The 21,120-nt window shown below is 44.7% G+C and overlaps 1 protein-coding gene across 2 annotated transcripts in view; it reads left to right on the top strand.

Moving 5' to 3' along the window:
• The window catches only part of Gfpt1 (glutamine--fructose-6-phosphate transaminase 1), a 58,065-nt gene extending 52,354 nt beyond the window's left edge, over positions 1-5,711 (top strand). For both annotated transcript variants that reach the window (XM_059258121.1, XM_059258122.1), the window contains exons 17-19: positions 112-279; positions 907-1,068; positions 1,806-5,711. In XM_059258121.1, coding sequence (XP_059114104.1) covers positions 112-279; positions 907-1,068; positions 1,806-1,850 — 375 coding nt within the window. In that variant the 3' untranslated portion in view covers positions 1,851-5,711. The remainder of the gene's footprint in view (positions 1-111; positions 280-906; positions 1,069-1,805) is intronic.
• The last annotated feature ends 15,409 nt before the right edge of the window (positions 5,712-21,120 follow it).

Below are 21,120 nucleotides of genomic sequence, written 5' to 3'. Positions count from 1 at the left end.
CCTTTAATACTTCTCAGTAGACCTAACCATCTCAGATGCTTTGTGTAATATTTCCTTAAAAGTGGAATTTTGAAAATTGATCTAAAGACTTATCTGGTTCTTTCATATTAGAAAATCAAGGAGATTACTTACATGCACTCTGAAGGCATCCTTGCTGGTGAGCTAAAGCACGGCCCTCTGGCCTTGGTGGACAAGTTGATGCCTGTCATCATGATCATCATGCGGGACCACACTTATGCCAAGTGCCAGAACGCTCTACAGCAGGTGGTTGCACGGCAGGTAGGTGGAGTGCTGTGAGGAGAGCCTAGAGATCCATGAGTAGGGTTCTAAAGCACAGGTGAATTATCTAACGGTGATAGACCATGTCTGCTCGTCACCGCCTTTGCTTTGCTGGTTATATGTAGGGAGCCAGACGCTCAGATTTTGATGGTACCTGACCATCTTCTCTCTCATAATATAAGAACTAAACCAAAACCAGGCCCTGGTCTCGAGATTCTTTCTTCTGTTGGTTAACACAGTGCTTTCTTTTTACTTTAACATTATTATTTCCTTCAAAAAAAACCCTAATGTTTAGTTTACACTAACACCATGAATGCTGTGGCTTTTATTCTCCCCCCATCAACTCGTTTATATTTTAATTCCAGAAGATATTTCTTCCTAAGCACAGTGTATTGGAAATAAACTTGAACTTCAAAGCAAGGTGGACCTGTATTCAAGTACTAAGCTTGGTGTTTCCTGTGTCAATTTTTTGAAAAAAAATCTACTGAGTTCCACAAACCTGTTTCTGCCTCCATCTACATGAGCTGTCAGAGCATGTCTGTGTATCCTGCAGCGTGGAGCATATGCCCACTTGTTGCCCAGCATGTACTTCCTGGTGATTGTGGCTGCATGTGGTTTTCTTCCCAGGGGCGTCCTGTCGTGATCTGTGATAAGGAAGATACTGAGACCATTAAGAACACAAAAAGGACAATCAAGGTGCCCCACTCAGTGGACTGCTTGCAGGGCATTCTCAGTGTGATCCCTTTACAGCTGCTGGCTTTCCATCTGGCTGTGCTGAGAGGCTACGATGTGAGTGACTATCTCTGTAGAAGTCTGGGGTGGCTTTTGACTCGGGTGCATCTTGGTACAGTTAGTCCCACCCTTTTTAAAAAAAAACATTTATGTATGTATGTATGTATGTATGTATGTATTTTGTTTGTTTGTTTGTGTGTGTGTGTATACATGTGTCACAGTTCATGGGTGGAGGTCAGAGGACAACTTGTAGGAATCGGTTCTTTCCTTCCATCATGTGGGTCCTAAGAATTGAACTCAGGTTTGGTAGCAAGCACCTCTGCTTGCTCTATCTCACCAGCCCCTCCCAACTTTTTAACAGTAGCACTTGAAACTCTATCCCATCTACGTTACACCTGTATCTTCTCACAGCCCAGTTCATAGTTTACACTGGTTTCTTCTTACCCATAGGACTTGAAGAAACCTTGGTGTTTACTCCAGGCCTGAGACTGACTGGGGGCAGGGGCTGTTTTCTTACTAGGCAGTGATTGGCATTTTGGGGTGGGGCAAGTCTATGTTGTTTGGATCTCTGCCACAGTGAGGGCTGATGGACTTGTAGCATTCTTAGTCCTCTTGCTAGTGTGGGAACCAAAATAACCTGTTGTATTTCCAGGGTTCCCTGTGAGGTCCATCTCTATAGAGGGACCGAGGTAGCTCTCCCTGTGTTTGTTAGCACCTTCTTCTATTGTTTTTCAGTTATTTTTCCAAGATAAATTATGTGACTGTATTTTCTAATGTAATTCTCTTTTTTGCAGGTTGATTTCCCACGGAATCTTGCCAAATCTGTAACTGTAGAGTAAAAGGCATCTGAAACTTAAGACAGTTAAGCAACATAAGACTCCTTTTGTATTTAAATTTTTGATTTAAACTGTTGCTGCCTGAAAGCCTTTTTAAGTAAATTCTTATTTATGTATCAGTTATAATTATCCCACTCAATTAATGATTTTTGTGCAATTGCCTCATTTTCAATAATCCATGGGGGAGTTTGATTAATAGAATTTAAATCTAAACCTAAAATCAGAGAGATTTTAGCTGCAGTGTTGTTTAAAGAACTGGATAATGAATTTCTTGGTCCTCCACTTAGTCAAGGAGGATTGATGAGGTTTTGAGATGATTGTTGTTTTACCATGCCTGGATTCAGTTAGACTGTTGAAAGACCCGTGCATTTAATTGGAGTACTCAAAGTCAAAAGCCAGTGTGTGCTAGTGCCTGGACACCTGCTCAAGGCTTTGCTACATTATTTATAAGTAGAAGAGGCTGTGGTTTATTTTGAAGCTCATCTCTGTCTTGTTTTTAAATCAAACTCTACACCTAAAAAACCTGGTGAGATTTGTATCTAAGTTCAGTTAAATTGGTCTAAACATGGCTGTCATCTCTAGGTTGAGGGAATGTAGGGGGTGTGTGTTACAACTGTGTCCCCCACACTTGACTAGAAGACCATGCAGAGTTTTGTAGCACTACAAATCTGAACTGCTTTAGACACTGACAGTGTGGCTGGACATTTGCAGGTAGGACATGGACATCCTACTCCTGTTTCTTCATCTCCTAAGAGAGGTTTGCATTTCCTTGAAGCTGTAGAGCTTAATTAAAAACAAAAACAAAAAACTACTGTTGAATGACATACTTTGTTTCCTTTGAAATCACAGCACAGAGTTGCTATCAAGTGTCTCAAATTGGTATTGGCATGTTCAGTACTCTCCAGCTTTGTCCCACGAGTTTCCTGCAGGTTAATTTTAATTCCTTCCCTGCCTTTTTGCAGCAAAGTATCCCTTGGTGCCAGTTTGGAGGTTCTTTTTGATTCCTTGTGAGATTTGCACACTTTCACTGGTCATTAGATCTTCAATGTATGTTGTAGATGAGGCTTCGAACATCACATACTTTCCACTGTGGAATGACATGAAATTTAGGGTTGCTTTCCTTTGTGTTGTCTTGACTCCTGTTTAGGAATGAATGCAATATAAGTAAGTGATGTTGACATGCCTTCACACTGATAGTGTCAGAAATGGGTGTCAACAATTGGGATAAAGTATTTAAAATAGAGCATTGTTTAACACCCCAAAACTGTGTGGAATAATTTCTTCATGGATCTATTTGGGTCAGATCATGTGGGCTGTAGAGGTATGTTATGTTCAGTCAGGTCCATATCTTTCAAAAGCTTTCACTTTTACAACGTGAAAGTGAATAGTGGAGTTGGTAGCTCACTCTTTGTGTTTGAACTTGAGAAGCAGCTCATGCTGTGACAGAAGTGTAGGCTTCTTGTGAAGGTGGGGTGAAGACAGAGTTGAGGCGTTTGGGAAGGCATCACTCACATTGACAGAGACTGGAAACCTGATTTTTTTAAAACATAAGACAGAGCCACAGTTTCTACCCCATGTAGCAGTGTTAGTTATGTTTCTGTGTTCTAATTATTTCCAAGATTTTGTTTAGCATGTGTATAATGTCATTTCTTATGTTTGATGTAATAGCATGGCTACATGTGGTTGTGTGTGTTTTTTGTTGTTGGTTTTTTTCATGTGTTGCTCTGGAGTAAAGGGTGATGTTGGTACACTGAGACATTGTGAAATGATCACCACAGTGTTCTTAGGTCATCCATCACCTCAGTTACAAACCCAGAGGCCTCTTGGAGCTGTTTTGAATTTGACAGCTCAGTTCTGCTAATCACCCTCTGTGTAATGGAACATTGGAACTCTCTTCTCTCGGGCTCTGACTTTGAATCCACGCACCAGTTTCCCTTCCATACACACTCCAAGCTAGGACAAATCCTAAAACCAAACAGTCAAAAGCCCAAATGAAGACCAGAGTAATATTTTCTAAACAAATATTATTCTCTTTCCTATCACATTTTGCTTTCTATCCTGGTTAATGTAATGATTTTAAATTCTTTTATTAAGTTAATTCTTAACATCCCGATACTTTAGTGAGGCAAGCCATTGAGTAAATGAGTAGGCCCAGTTAAAATTGATATAATACAGGACATGGAAATCTAATTTTCAAAACAAAAATACCCTGCAAAAGAGAGGCTTTCTATAAAAGTTCTTTTGTGTAGTGTGTTTAAAGTTTAAGTTCACACATACATCGTTTCCTGGGAACCTTTTCCAGGCAGGGAGAACTGTGGGGCACCTGATACATGGCCCAGTTGATGGCTACTTTGAAGTCAGCTTTAAAAAAGAAAATCATCTATGCCATAGGAGTAAAAAGGCTACAGAAAGTGCACTGCTTACTCTTAGTTTGTGACTGTCAGCAGCTGTGGATGAGCACCTGCTGTGAGCAGGTTGCTGTGCTGGGCAGCAGAACTACATCTTCAGAGCAGTTTTGTCTGTCCCTGGTGGACCTGTTTCTTGTGAAGGCACAGGTGGGAGAGTGGAAAGATGGAGTTGGACGGAGGTGTTAAATGCTGTGAATGGATTTGTTTACTTAAACAATGGTCCACATTTTGGAACATGTTCATAAGCAGCTGTCCCAGTCTGTCCATGATACATGGATCTACGGTACTATAAAGAGTAGTAGTTAATAACAGGCCAAGATGATAAGCCATTGTATGTCCCTGCTCCTCAGAGGGACGTCACAGGGTACTGTGCAGGAGGCTGTTAGCTCCTGCACATGAACTTTTCTGTATCGCGGGTTGTTTGTGAGATGATACAGTTATCTGTCTCCCTTTGAGTCCAGGGCTCTTACCTGAGGAGTGGTGAAGATGGGGGAAAGGAACCCACTTCTGGTCCCCTGTAATACTCCTCTGAGAGTCATTTGTCACCCTTTAGAGAAGGAGACCAGCTGAACTTTAAAACACACACTTTCAGTTGGGGGGCGGGTGTCAGTCTTTTATCTTTTTTACAATTAGGATATTCTATAGCAATAAAGGAAACTAAGGTATTCTGTTTATTATATACTATAACTGGTATGATTTTTCTAAAAAAAATTAAAAGCACAATGTCATTGGAAAGTGTTTATTAAAAAAATTCATAATTCACATTGAATTTAGAAAGGCCAAAGAAATGGAAGGGAGTGGTAAAGACATTTTGGTTCATGACATCCACATGTTGTGTCTCCAAGAATCCTAGTAGTGTTTTCAACTTGGAGACGGATTTCACATGACTCTGTTTACTCTCCAGTTGAAAAGTTGCAGCATATAAGTTGGTCTTTCTCACTGTATTTAAAGATTGTTATGTATTTCAGTATCATCATAGCTTGTTGAGTCACACATACCCTCAGATCTGGGGTGGTGACAGATAGTGACACTGCCATTGGCTTCCAATAGTAGTGTCCATAGTGAAGCAGGACTGTTCAGTTCTGCTGTGTTAACTGTAAGTCCATACTAGCTTGAGACTGATTGTTGTAAAAGCCACCACAAGGCTGAGGACATCTTAGCTAGAAATTCTCACATTATCTTGTTTTCTGTACTAGTTTCCAGAGCGGGGGTAGAACTGGTCCTGTTAACTTTTTGAATGTCCTCTGGTTGAATGTGTTTTTCCATTAATAAAGTTTTGATATTTGTTTAAATTATACTTCTGTGGGACTAGGGGTTTAGAATAATCATTGCTCTGTTTTGATTTTGTATTCTTTTAAATGAATGTTTAGTTTTCTGAGCCGATGGTTATTTCATCCTCATGTCCTGTTAAATCCAGTGACTACACCGGAACTGTGAATAAATTACCCAAAACCTTGCTGTGTGTTTACTCCTTTTTGGTAGGGCATGGGATGGCATCCCAGGCCTTACACGCTAGGCCACAATCATTTTGAAGGATTTACCGGTGTTTGAAACACACACATGTAGCATTTTAAAATTGGTACTGCCTTAATATAGCCAGTGTTTTGCTTTCATTGTTAGTAAACATTGCTCATGTTTCATTTCTGTTGCTTCAAAAAAATAAATGATTACGCAAATATCCACAACCACATGTCTATACCCCAGCTTCCCAGTTGTTTTGTGAAGAATCATTAGATAAAACTCTGATATCACAGTCCATACATATACTTTCACATAGCACTTTACATCTTTTAAAAATAGTTTGTTAGCAGGTTTGGACAATAGTGGTCAGAAAGTTTAAAGTGCACTGGTAGCTGCAAGAGCAGGCAGAGTGAGGGGTGTGGCTGTCAGACCTGGCCTGGCCCTTGGCCCGTCGTAGATAAGATGTTCGCTGTAGAGCTGAAACAGCAGGTCCATGCTGATGTGTCCCCAGGCTGGCTGCCACTCACACAGCTCCACCTCTGCATTTGTTGCTCCCTTCTTCTTTTCCTCTGCTCTCTGCTACAAGGATCCTATACCTCCCCACCTCCCCACCATGGTTTTGATATAAAACTCAATTTCTTTAAATCTGCCTCAGTTGCATGTTGGTTTTACTGAGCACTTACTGAGTCCTAAAATTACTGAGTCCTAAAAGTGAATCTGCTTTCCCAGGGGTGGCACTGAGAGCAGAAGGGTCTTCAGCTGCCCCGATGAGGGGACACAGCAGAGGTCTGAAGGTAAATTAGTCTCTCTTTTTCATTTATTAGCAATACACCTGCTAAAGTAGAGGGAAGCTACTAGACTGTGAGTGGCCTTCCCAGATGCTACTTGCAGGAAGTGAGCATGTACCTGTGAGGTTGCCATTCTTGAGTGACTGTGAGCACAAGTTATTTCCAAGACTGAAGGGCGCACTGGTGAGCTGGATGTTAACTCTTTGGCTCAGATGCCAAAGGTCACCTAGGAATTCTGTCAGAGATGCTTAGATAGAACCATATACAGTATTCAGGAGATTTTGAATATGAAGTATGGATATTAATTGACAATATGGATTTAAAAAAAGCCTTCAAATAATTAGATAACTTTCTGGATACAGTTATTATTCCCATTTGTTTACCAGTATACCTCTATATGTTTTGAGTAAATTTAGAAGCTTGTGCTCATTGGGGTGAAGACAAGTAAAACATTTAATTTTGTTAATTTCAGTGGTATGCTGAGTGGTTTAGACACATCTAATGGGCTGGAGAGATGGCTCAGTGGTTAAGAGCTTGTACTGCTCTTCTAGAAGATATTGGTGAAATTATTAACGCCACTCCACGTAATTAAAAGGGAGATTTATTTAATGGCATAACTTACAAATGAAGGGATAGGTAGGTGGCGGGTTCTGGGAAAGATGCAGCGCAGTCTGGAGGTGTTCTCTGGAGAACTCTCCTCGGTCTACCTCTAGCGTCCACGGTCTAAGCAGGAAGAGAGCGTGGCACATTCTCATCTCGGTCTTCAGGGCCCTCCCTTGGCCCCGCCTTGTAGGCGTAATAGTTACCGAAGCCTCAATGGGGGTTGGAACTTCCAGACCAAAGCTGGAATGGCTACCCACTACATCTCCCCTTTTTGTCTAAATAAGAAGGTTGTAACTTAATACAAGACTATATACAAAGGAATGGTTATCAGATATTGTCCAGGAGTAATGAGGGATAATGACCTAGATAAGATGGAACTACAATCAATGCGAACAATATCAAGCAAGAAACACATACTAAAATCCAGAGAATTCTGGAGCGTAGGTAAATGGTATGTTACAAAGATCATTCCAAAAGGCTACCCACTACAAGAAGACCTGAGTGTGGTTCTCAGCACCTATGTAGGGCAGCTCACAACCACTTGTAACTCCAGCTTCATGGGACCCTATACCCTCTTTTGCCCTCCACAGGCACCAGACTCATGTGTACTCTCACAAATATATATATATATATATATATATATATATATATATATATATATATAATCATATATGATTAAAAATAAATCCAAAATCTTTTAAGAAAGAAAGTATGTAGCACTTAAAAAACAAAGCAACAAGTAAGTTACACCATGGAACTTGGAAACATTTTGTTTTTGTGTGTATGTGTGTCTGTGTGATTGTATGCCATGTGTGCAGGTACCTGCAGAAATCAGCAGAGGAGGTCAGATTCCCTAGAGCTGGAATTACGTGGTTGTGAGTGACCCGATGTGAGTGCTAATAATTGAACACAGGTCCTCTAGAAGACCATCAAGTGCTCTTAACTGGTGAGCCATCTCTCCAGTCCCCAAGGTATTTTTAAAGTGGTCCATATTATATATTAATTTTACACAATGATGGGTTCCATTGTGACATTTTTGTTGTGTATATTGTGTTTTGATCATAATCACCACCCCATTATGGTCTGTTGACCTTTCCTTTTCTCAATTAGCCTCTTCTACTTTCAGTTCTTTTTTTGTAACTCAGTGAGTCTCATTTGGGTTGTTTACAGGCACATGAGCAAGGGTTTGTTCACACAAACATGGGCACCTCACCAGTGGCTACACCATATGAGAAAATGTCTTTCCTCTCTTGGTAATCGTCACTACATATAAATCCTTAAGGGAAGAGTGGGGTGCCATGAGTACCTTCCTCCTCCACGACAGGATATTGACAGGCCAAGTCTTGAGCAGGTAACCACAGATGCTATGAGTTCAAGAGTGCACCAGCCATATGTACAGATATCAGTGCTCCAACCACCCCCCTCCCCCTCCCTTCAGCTTTCAGGTTCTTTGCCCTTCTTCCATGTTCCCTGAGCCTCCAAGGGGGTGCTGTAGATGACCCATTTAATGCAGTCACTCATCACTTTAACCAGGTATGGCTTTCTGCATTTGTACTGGCCACTGCAAGAAGTTTCTTTCATCAAAGCTGACAGCAGCTCAAATCTACAGACGTAAGCATACTTACTTAGAAGGCAATCTAACTGCAGCAGATTCTGCCCTAGGACCTATGGCTTTCCCAGCCCTGGGCTTCTGAATGAGTGTACAGTACCAAATGTAAATTCCCTCCGTGGGGAGTGGCCTCAAATCCAGTAAGTATTTTTATTACTCTCAACCAACAAACTTACCACTTGCATCAGTGGGCCCATCAGGCCTGGCTGGTCAGTGTTGTTGTTTGCAGGGTCCATACTATTGGTGACAGTTTTCCCCCAGCAGTCTGTATAGCACCTTCCAGCACTTTGAGGGCAAGCCTCAAGTAAGAGAGTTAAGTATTGCCAGTAAGATTCTAATTTTGCAAGTGTTTATTTAATACACACAAATACCCAAGAGTATTATATGTATCTATTTTATCTTGTTATCTTTGTGCCTTTTACTGTACACCAGGTGGTTGTGACTCATCAGCACAGGATGTGAATTTCCTCTTTCTAGCAAGGCTGTACTGAGTGTGTGTGTCTTAAGGAATATCTGATGGGTGGGTAGCCCAAGAAACTTACTCAGAAAACTTAGGCTGGCTAAAAATGAACACAAAAACAACCTTGAACCCCCAAATTCAAATTAAATAGGTGACCTGTCAAGAAATAAAAGACTCCTAAGAAGCACAAAGAACAGAGAGTACCAAGTACAGAAGCCACTGGCTGTCCCAGGAGGGGCATCTGTTAGGTGTCTATTTTAGTGAATGCACACTCAGTCAGGAGACAGATGAAAGCTGGTTAAAGACAGGAAGTCTGAGCAGAGTAGAACATAGCATCCTAACCAGGTCATGCTGCAAATGAAGCTCGTCAGATGCATATGAGAGGGATGGATGATGCAGGCCTCAGCACTAGGGGGAGAAGTCTCCCAACAGAACTCCTGCCGGAAGTCTCCAGCTGGGCTTATTTTATTTACCATGACTCTCAGTAGTGCCCCAAGCACTTTAAAAGCAACCCCAAACCCCTTTCTAGAATAACATACTTAGAACACAAGCTTCAGAGCACTTCCCACAAGCTCAGAATCCAGAACATAAAATGGCAAATGATCGACTCAAATTTACAGAGCCTCCAAAACTGTGCGAAAGTGACAGGAGTGTGGAGCATGGCTCTGGCAGGTGTTGCCCTTTTCCCATGAGTACCTCATTCCCTCTGCCTTGCTAAAAACCATTAGATTCCATTCCTAAAGCTAGCCACTTTAATTATTTAATATTCCTTATTAGGCCACTTCCTCCTCTTGAGACTCACTACAGAAGTCCAGCAATCAGAAGCCCCCTTTGGTTCACCTAATTAACATGCCCAATTAAGATTGAACACCTCATCCTAATATGGGGTTTCCCCCTTTACCTTTATAAAGCATTTGCCTATGTGCCGCATCTGTCTCCCCTCCATCCAGAGGCGGTCAGTCCTTTGTTCCTCCAGGACAAATGCCCCCTCCCTCTCTTACTGTCCCTTCCCCTTCTCCCTCATCCCCTATCTCCTTTACCACTGCATCCTAGCCCATTCTAACACAGACCTCTTCTCTTAACAATTACACCTGCAAGGTCATTGGCTGCTCGGCCATTTTCTTTTCTTTCCCGCTTAATAGAGGAAAACAGGTGTTTGGGTGTAGTTTGTGCCTAATCCCGGGTCTGGGAAGAAGCCCCCACTTTTCGGGGGGGTCTCCTTCAAACATGGCAGAGGAGCAAAAAGGTAAGGGAGTCTTCAGAGACAGCTGAAAGGAAACCCAGGACTGCAATAACTCTGAACTGACTGCTGGCTCTGAAGTTACAGAGCCCAGAGTTACCACATATATGATACTTTATCAGGTTCCAGAAGCCACACCGCCCCAGCAGGGTATCACTGAGCCACACCCTCAGTTCCAGGGGCTTGTGTTTTGTTTAATCCTTTACTAGTCTTGATTTTTATAAAAGATTTTTTTTGTTTTGATTTTTTTTCTTTCTGTTATTTCTCCTCCCTCCGTCCCTTCTCTGCTTCCTTTTTGTTTGTTTGAAAGACAGGATTTCTGAGTCCGAGGTTGGCCTTGAACTCACTGTGTAGCTGAGGATGACCTTGAATTTCAAATCTTCCTGCCTTTGGTGGGATTACTGGTATACACAGATGCATCCAGTTTATTTGGTGCTTCATGAATGCTAGTGAGCATTCTCCCAATGGAGGGGTGTCCCGAGCCCTTCTTTTATCTGTGGTTATATATTGTTTGTAATCTAGGAAATAAGGGTGCCTGAAGGTCAGAGGACAGAGCTAGCCACAGAGTTAGCCATAGAGGTCAGGCAGTGGTGGCACACCCCTAGCACTTGGGAGGCAGAGGCAGAGATCCGTCTAGATTTCTGTGAGTTCAAGGCCACACTGGGCTACACGAGATTAATCCAGTCTAAAAGAGAAACAGAGCCAGGCAGTGGTGATACACATCTTTAATTCCAGCACTTGGGATCACACACCTTTACACCCAGCACTAAGAAGGTTGAGACAGGATATGGCTGGGCAGAGAAAGACTGGAATTCATGCTCTTTCAGGCTGAGGAGTTGGTGAGGTAAAGAGGTGTTGGCTGTGCTTGCTCTGCTTCTCTGATCTTTCAGCTTTTACCCTTATATCTGGTTCCAGGTTTCTATTATAAGACCGTTTAGGATTCGTGCAACATTTATCGTGTGTGTGTGTGTGTGTGTGTGTGTGTGTGTGTGTGTGTGTGTGAGTCCTCACACCCTGGCCTGTGCATGCAGAGGCTAGAGTAGGGTATTGGGTGTCTCTTCACGTTACTCCTCTGAGACAGGTTCTTTCCCTGAATCTGGAGCTCTGTGGTTTGTTTTGGCAAGGGTTGCTGGATCCTCCTGTCTCTGTCCCTCACCCCAGTGCTGGGGTGTTGTGTGACAAAACTTTCCTTGGAGAGTCACAACACACTTACCCTAGATAGGAATCCTATGGCAGATTAAAGTATGATACCACCAAAGTCCAACTTGGTGAGCCAGTGAGTTTTACTGGAGCTACTTACAGGAGCATGGGTGAGGGGTTACAACAGCAGAAAGGACAGCAGCATCACCAAGGCTCACCCCAGCCTGGGTGACAGAACTCACCAAAGCTGGGAAACCTGCAGCACATTGCACAGCCTGCAGGCAGCTCAACAGGTTGGAGAGTGCCCTTTCCTAGTGACTTTGTAGCTTGGCTCGTGTTTGCAGCTCAGCTTCCAGGGTGGTCTTGGCAACTCTGCCTGTCTTCTCAGATCAGCTTCACTTAATCTGGCAGGGAGGGGTCTAGTGAATCTGGTCAATTTCAGGGACTTCCTGAAGCTATTTTTGAGTTGTTTACTTTCTGTTGAAAAGAGGGTCCCCTGCGGATGGAATGTTTCAATCTTGGAAGAAACTGTTACACAATGTGGGATTATAGGTGCTTGGTTGTCTTAGTTAGGGTTTTTATTGCTGTGAAGAGACACCATGACTACCACAACTCTTATAAAGGAAACATTTAATTGAGGTGGTGGCTTACCATTTCAGAGGTTCAGTCCATTATCATCATGGTAGAGAGCATGGCAGCGTGCAGGCAGACTGGAGTAGTGGCTGAGAGTCCTCTATCTTGCGGGCAACAGGAAGTCGACTAAGACACTGGGCAGTATGCTGAGCATAGGAAACCTCAAAGCTCACCCCCACAGTGACACTCTTCCTCCAACCAGGCCACACCTACTCCAGCAAAGCCACACCTCCTAATAGTGCCATTCCCTATGAGATTATAGGGGCCAATTATATGCAAACTATCACATCAGCCAAACCTATCTTTTATCTATGAGTTGGATGACATTGTCTTCTTGGATAATCCATTTGGTTGTTTGGGGACTGAAAATTTCCCTTTATGGGTTGCTTTATAATATATATTTGAGTTATTCAGTTCAAGATATGTTCAAATTGGCCTTATGAGGTTTTTGACTCATAGTTCCTTGGAAGTGTTTCTTAATTTCCACACATGTGCTTTAGTTTATCTCTGTCTCTGAACTCAGCATGGCCAGGGCACAGGCTCTAGGGTGTTGTTATCTTTCTACTCTTGGAGCTAGCTGTCAGTGTGGTGGACGGACAGTATTTTCCAGGATTCCCCAGATCTCATGGGGAGTTCTACTGATGCCTGCAATGTCACCTGTCATTTGTGTGCTCCTCCAATGACGTTGTTCTCATTGAAGCCCTGTTTGTTCTGTCTGCCGCTGGGGGAGTTGCTGGGGGAGTTGCTTCGCTCTCCCATAGGGACTTGTCTCATTCCTTCTCATTGCTGTTTCTTTCGTGTGCGCCTTTTCTTTCAGTTTGCCGTTGTTCTTCAGGAAATGCCCACTTAAAGTTCTTATGGATCGTTTCTTATGAAAAAGATTAATCCATTAGTTACAATTTTCACTTGAAAATATAGCCTGTTGGCTAGGAGTGGAATCCACTAACTTCTTTCTGGCTGATATTTGTATATAGATACATATTTTTATTATTTGTTATTTGTTATTTTGAGATGGGTCTCACTCTATGTATCTCTGCCTGGCCTGGAGCTGACAGAGACCCTTTCCCCTCTACCTCCCCACGGCTGGGACTGCAGGCATGCACCACACCATCAAGTGCTGGGACTGCAGGCATGCACCACACCATCAAGTGCTGGGACTGCAGTCATGCACCACACCATCAAGTGCTGGGACTGTAGGCATGCACCACACCATCAAGTGCAGGGATTGCAGGCATGCACCACACCGTGCCCAGCTAATACTCACGTTTAATCTCTATTTTCAGCCTTTTGAATCTTTATCTTAGATATGAATTCGTATAAACAACATATTACTGGACAGAAATGAGCTTGAAATTGTCTTTTACATGTATGTCTTTCCATTAAAAATAGTTTACATCTGTGATCTTATTTGTGTTTTCTGTTTGGCCCCCAAGGGACTAAACATCATCACTTTCTCTTATCTGCTTGCCTGGCTGTGGCACCCTGCTTCTGTTCTCTTAGGGGTTAGTAGATATTACAGTATCCAGGTCCAACACATCCAAATATGAACTTCACCGTTTTGCTTGGCATGTCCCAGAGAGGATGGCCTTAGAAAGTGTCCTCTATCTCTTCCTTACTCACATGTCATTGTTAACATATAAATAATACTTCTACTTAACATCACAAAACCACTGTATGTTGTCAGTGTTCATTTAGATTTCCCCACATTTGTCTTTATTTTTGCCCTATCTCTTAAGCTTCCTCTATGGGCTGGCTTCCTCTGGATGTCCTTGGTGCAGATGCTCCTGGAGGTCAGAGGTGTTGGATCCCTTGGAGCTGGAGTTACTGATGCTTTTGAATTGCCTGGTGTGGGTGGGTGCTGGGATCTGAACTCAGAGGTCCTTGGAAAAAAGCAGTATGTGTGCTTAACTGCTGAACCTTCTCTCCAGCCTCAAAACAGGTCTATGAGGAAACTCTTCGGGTCCTGTGAGCTTTGAGTGTTCTCATAGTGCTGCACTACGATCCATGCACTGACTTTCAAATGTCAGATATCATGGATACATACATTTGCATTTTTTGAGATAGGGTCTAGGCTAGCTTCAGACTTGCAGTTCTTCTGCCATAGCCCCTCACACCTTACTTTCTTGTACTTTCAGCCAGGCTCATTTTGGTTAAGTGCATCGCAGTCATTGTTATTAAATTTATTATTACTATTATTATCATTATGTCTTTTTCTGAGCGTCATCATTTTTACTTCTTTAAGCATGATGTGTGTGTCATTTTAGGTTGGTAACAGGTATTTGGACTGTCTATACTAGGTCCTAGTGTTTGGTTTCTTGTGTACTTTGTTATTCTTGGGAAATTACTTCTGGGAATTCTTTAAGAGCATTTGCTTTGGTCTGTGATGTTCCAGAGACTCTCAAGCCCAAAGCTGCTTCCTGCACTCCTGGCTTTTGGCTGTACATTTGATGATGTAAATTTGTGTCTCAGATCTGCACAGTTCTGGCTCCTCAAAGACTGTGTTGGTGTCCTGGTCATCAATGGTTCCCGGCAGAGTCCAGCCTCATAAAGAGAGCTAGCTCTTAAAAGTTATTATGTCTGAGGGACAGACTCCTGGCCAACAGCCGAGGTTCTCCGGTGGCTGTAGGAATTTGCATTTTTGTTTGTTTGTTTTTCAAAACAGGGTTTCCCTGTGCAGCTCTAGCTGTCCTAGAACTAGCTCTGTAGACCAGGCTGGCCTCGAACTCAGAGATCCATCTGCCTCTGTTTCCCAAGTGCTGGGATCAAAGGCTGTGCGACACCACTGCCCAGCCAGGAATCTGCATTTTTAACAATCACCAATGATGAGCAGGCAGAGAGGGCAGAGGCACACAATTCGAGAAACACCATCTTTTGCTCTCATACTTGATTGAGAGTCCACCATTAACCTGCGGCCAGAGTGTGCTGGAGTCCCAGCTCCAGATCTTACCACAGGGAGTCCAGTCAGTCCTGTTCACCTCTTCACATACATGGGCAGTTTACTTATGTCTTCTTGACCTTCTAAACCTCTGCGTGGAGGGAGCCTGCACGCTCCTGCAGATCTCAATCTCAAGGAAATGAGATCAGAAGTTCCTTGCCCTTAATGCTCAAATGTTTATAATACTTTGAGGAAAATAGTGATGCGGAAATCCTAACGGATTCTAAACAGTCTAGTGTCTCTCTCCCTGCTCTTTGGGTGGTGCCAGAGCAGAGCTGCCCTTTCCTTCTCTACTGGACTGAACCTCCAGAATGTACTTTCCTCTGTGCCATCTTGGTTCCCAGCTACCCTCCCTGGAATTGGAGATGTGTGACTTGAAGCCTGAGCGGATACTGAAAACAGATAATAAACTGCAGTCTTAAAGCTTTTAAATGTCTCTTAAAAAGGCCTTTCAGTGCAGTAATGTATGTAACACATGGAGGTAACGCTCACTCAAAATGTGAACACGGAGCAGGTATTTGAGAGGGGTGGCCTGCTTCTTTCTTTAGGACTTTTAAAACATTGAAAAAGAAAGCAAAACTATAGTGACCCAAATAGGAAAAATAGAGAAACCCGAAATCTGCCCAAACTTGATAAACAACTGTAACTTGATTTATTGCAGGATCAGAGTCTGAAAGTCTAGTTCCATGCCAGGACATCTCCCTGGTATCTCTGAGACTGTTTTAGGTCAAAGCCATCTCCCAGGCTCAGCCATAAATCTCACACTCTATGTGCTTGCAAGCAATAAAGTTCTCCATCCCGTTGACTTTGTTACCAATGAGTTGGACTGTGGAGCACAATGTGGCAGATACTGAAGTGGGACGCACTGTAGGAAAATAATCTGCTGCCCATTTGCTTTTCTCTTGGAGTGGAGCAACCCTTTCCTCCACTGCTGGGTGCCAGCTCTCCTCCACTCCATCAGATGCAGGGTGGCTGTCACTGTTACATTAGTGGTCTCTTGTCACACGAACAAGGGAATCCCTGCTTGGGGATAAGGGTACAGGCATGCTTCCAATGGGGCTACGTGGAAGAGTCCAGATCCCTGGCCATTGGATGGGTGCTGGGTTCTCTGCATGGCAGGGGTGTGTGAGTCACAGTTTAAGCCTACCAGTGAAAAATGCCAACATGACAGAGGGCATGGAGTATGACACACACAGAGATGGGGGTACTTTTCCAGGCTGCTTCACACATTGTCAAGTGCTTGCTTAGCTTCTGGGACAATCTCAGCATGGATGGGAGGAGCTGGGGACACGGATGCTGATAGGCGACCCTGCTCCTGGAAGTAGATTTTTGTCTGCACCACATCTGATCACCACCAGCCCCCACCCCAGGTTCTCAGGAGCATATACAGGAGGCTCATAGCCTTTGTGAGCAGGTGGGAGAAAACCTCAGAGAGAGGGGCATAGGAGTCCCTATGGGTCACAGGCTAATGCTATTTCATTAGCCCCAAGAGCTTGTAAGGCCCAAGGAAACTTGGGTTACATAAAATAGAAATTTAAAAAAGGACAGGCATACTGTAGTTTGGCAGACAGAATTTGTCTTTGTGTATATGTGAGAAATAACTTTCATTTAGAAACTTTGGCAGTGGCTTCCCCTCTGTCCTTAATACTTTTAAATGATATTTTCTGGGCTTGGAAAGCAGGCAGGCAAATCATGGAATTTTGGCTTCGATCTTTCTAGAAATGTAGGCAAGCAGAGAGAAAGGCGGCCATAACTTGGCTTGCAGGCTTCTATGGGTTGCAGAGCAAACCAAGCCGTGTTACCATGGCAATGCTTCTACTGTTTATAAAAACAAAGGTTTTTTTCCCCCTGACAAGCATACTTCATATTTAATAAACCTCAGTCCACAGGGGCCTCTTCATGCCATTCTAACTTGCGAAGAATTTTATTATTGAGTTGCTTTCCGACACCCAAAACACTTGGAAATAGAGTATTAAGTACTGATACCTAGAAGGGCAGAACAAGAGGTGCTTGTGGGGAGGTGTGTGGAGGGGCTGTGGGCCATGGCCAAGCAACATGAAAACACAAAGCAGGCCTTTTGTACTGGCCTGGCCCCCAACCGAGCATTTGGGGGGGGGTGCGAGGTGGTGGTGGTCGAGATTTCTCTTTTGATTCTGTTCATGTGCTGTTCAAAACCTGTGTGCCACTCACCCATCTTTCTCTCCAGGGCCCTGCAGCCTTCATGGGGCACTGTTTAGAGGCGCACCCACTCCCCGTTTTAAGTCCTGTCTGGTTATCTGTGAAATCTTAAATGCCTGTGTGGTGAGAAGACACCGTTGTAATAATACTTGACTACGGGACTGACGCAGAGGAGGATTGGGTTCTTGTAACTGAAAAGGGTTTATTTTTGGATCACACAGCTGGAGAAGACATAAGATCCAGGAACCAACGGATCCTGCCTGGTCTGCATTGGTTACCATTCCCAACTCCAGTCTCTAGGACAGTTTTCTTGTTCCAGTTCTGGGGATCAGGGCCTCATATATGCTGGGTGAGTGAGTGCCCCGCCAGCAAGCTACCCACTCAGCTTACAAGGTTTGGAAATTTGAGTTCGGAGGGAAGTGCTTTTGGGCACCCTTGACCTGGGAATTTACAAAGTGGCCAGAAAACTCACCCTTATAAATCTTACAGGCGGGTTAGTCTGAGAGGCCAATCTGAGAACTGTACAGGAGCCGTTTGCCAGAGGGTCTGAGGAGCCTTCCTTCATATATATATATGAAGGGGCAACTGGCACCCCCTTACCTAGTCACTGGTGTGAGGAAAGCGCAGCTGGCTGTGGTGATGGAGGCTGGGCTGCTGGGACAGTGTTGCTCAGACCTGAGCTCTGGAAAGAGGGAGAGCAGGGTCTGAAAGGGGGCTACTCCAACACCCCTGGTTAGACTGTATGGTGTTTCCTGGTGTTCTTGGGGTCCTCTTGCACCCACCACCAGGGGAGTGCGGCCCTGGAGAGGGTCTCAGGAAGGAGCAGCTTGGAGCGGCTTTCATGGTAGGGTGGCCAGCAGGGGGCAGCACTCCACCAGTCCCGGAAGCCGCGCAGGGGGACAACACTCCTTGACCTCTGCGGGGAGCACTGCGCTGAAGCTGCTGGGACGCCTGTCGTCGAAAACTGGACTTCTGGACCACCCAGGGCAGGCAGACCCGCCTCAAAGGAACCCTGTCCTGCCTCTGGGGCAGCAGGCCCGGCTAAGAACACAGTCTGCCCTCTCCCCCGAGCTCCTTCCTGCCGGGAGGAACAAAGTTGTCCCTGCAGCTCGCCCGTGGCCTCCTACCTGCACCGGAGCCTCAGGTGATCTTAAGAGGGTCGGGGGCACCCGCAGCAGGGCACCGTTCAGGTCCCTGACATCGGCGGGGACCGAGAGCTGCAGGGAGCACGTGGCCGCAAGGCGGCGCCCGAGCCTGGGAGACCCGAGTGCTTGGGGCTCAGGGAGGTCATGGTGACAGCTGCGAACAATGAAATTATTGTATGAGAAAATAATCCATTTTCAATAAAAAAGAAAGAAAGAAGTAAAATACTACAATTATTGATAAAATCACTAATAAGAGTGGCCAAAGTTATTGTAGGTAAGAGCAGGAGAAAGTTTTCTCTAACAGAATTGTCATTCAAATAAAATGTTTTTACACTAATATTTATAGAAAAAAGACTGGAAAAGTATTAAAAAAATGAAATTATTACACTCGCAGGAAGATGGGTGTAACTAGAGACTATCATGTTAAGCGAAACAAGCCAGGCTGCAGAAAGACAGATGCCCAGTGCTTTCTTTCATGTGAGGAATCTACATTTAAATTTATATAAACATGTAGGTCATAGAAATCGTAGCAGGTCTAGCAGTAATAGTGAAGGGAGAGACCTGGGGGTCGAGGATGACACTAGAGAGGGTAAGGGGACCCATGTGGCCTTGGCATACCATGTGTGCAGGGATACACCCCTTCCTCCACCTCCAGCATCAAGTAGAACTCATTTGTGCCCACAACATCTACATCCAAGGTCCATGTGACTTCACAGGGTCTTGCAGGGGACCCAAGGTGGACTTTGCTTCTATGCAAGATGGTTTCCCAGGAAAAGGCAAACCTTTTTCTGAGTTAGAATTAAGTTATAAACACAGACTACCTGGAGCCTTGACAGTCAATGTATGTAGTTAAAAAAAAAAAAAGCAGAAGGAATATTTAGGGGGGAGGGGGGAGTCAGTGGAGGAGGAGGATGATAAAAACAATGTATAACTACAGGTGTATAAAAATGTCACAATGAAGCTCATTACTTTGTAGGCTAATCATATTAATTTTAAAAGATACATATATATGGCCCCAGCAGCAGAACAGACCAGCTTGTCCTTGGAAGGCCCCATTCCCAGTTCTCAGAGCACAGAGACCCGGCAGTCTGCGGGTCCTGCCATCTCCACCCAGAAACTGCGCCTGGACCAAGGCCCTTCCCTTCCTGCTCTGTAGGTTTCTTTCTGCCTCCTTACCTGGAGCAGGAAGTGACCATTCCCTGGGAGAGTCTGGCTTCCTGGGAAGAGGAGCAGCAGGAAGCTGGCTCCTGGCTGGGTCCTGAAGTCCCAGGTGTTGGGAGCTCTCTTAGAGCAGCCAGCTCAGACCTCCCACTTCCCTGCTTTGTGAGGGACACTTGCATGCTCTCCTTGGACTGACGTTTAGGACAGTCCAGGACACTGGCTGCTGTGTCCTCCAGCTCGGGGGCATCTGACATCTGATTGCAACTTTGCATCTTCCTAAGGCTTTGGAGATCAAGGGCTGCAGGTAGGACTGTGAGCCTCTCTGCACACATCTCTCTCATGAGGTCTTTGTTCTTACACCGCTTTCTTTTTGACTTCTTTCTATTCCTTTTGACACCAGGAGACTAGATGAAGTCAGGGAGGCTGGGACAGTTCCCAGTCCACAGTCCATTAGGGACCCATAAAGATTGGTGACTGAGGTAAGCAGGCTGCCTACCCTAGAGCTCTGGAGTGAGGGGTGGGGTGACGAGTACCTGCTTCTCCATGAGTGATGGTGATGGAGAGAAGGGCCAGGCTCCATTCTTCACCTCCTGCGTGGAGATCTGCCTCTGCTGGGATTCTTGGCAGGGGGATTAGTCACCCACTGCCTGGGGACAACAGCCATTGGCTCAGATGCAGCCCTGGCCCTGGCCCTGCAGGTTGGGCGCTGTGAAGCCACAGTGTACCATCTGCATGGGGGATGGAGGTACCTGCTCCTCTGCCTCCAGCATCAGGCAGAGATCATGTGTGCATATAACATCCACATTCAGGGTCCATGTTTTTTACATGGTTTTACAGTACCCTGCAGGGATCCCAAGGTGAGGCTTTGCTGCATGCTAGAAGGTTTCCCCAGGGAAAGGCAAATATGACAATATGACTCTGGGGTAGGTTTAAGTTATGGACACAGACTACCTGGGCCTTGACATTCAGTATATGTAGTTCCAAAAGTTCTCTGGACTCAGGTCCCAGCCACAGCATGATTTCACATGAGCTTCCCTAGTCACACCCGTCTTCCTTCTCCATACCTGGGGTTGTAAAGCCCAGCCTTCTCCAAAAGCCCCCCCCCATCACCCCATCTGTACATGCCCCCATCTTTCCCTGGCATGCTGGAGAAGGCCCATGCCCCAAACCTGTCTCTCACATTCTGGAGGATGTCTGCATAGGCAGCCTCTGGAAAGCCTCTGGCCCCATCTCCATACTCACCTGTGGCTTGCTTCTCAGGAAGCTGCCCTTCTGGGAGCTCAGAAGCCTGCAAAGCCGGGCTGGGACAGGGCTCAGTGACAAGTACTTGCCCAGCATCCCCAGTGATGCCAAAAACAAAGCAGGAAAAGCTTCCAAAGCCTGTGAATAATGAGTCCTCTTCACCCACGTGGGTGTGTTCGGAAATGAGCCTTCCTCTCACGCTGCCCCAGCTTACACACTGACTCCAGCATCACTGGAGACCCCGAGAGTGCACCCAGATACACCAGTGCA

Source organism: Peromyscus eremicus, chromosome 3 (genome assembly GCF_949786415.1).
Source record: "Peromyscus eremicus chromosome 3, PerEre_H2_v1, whole genome shotgun sequence".
NCBI lineage: Eukaryota > Metazoa > Chordata > Mammalia > Rodentia > Cricetidae > Peromyscus > Peromyscus eremicus.
Note: the sequence above shows the minus strand (reverse complement) of the source record. Positions and strands in the feature narration are given on the sequence as shown.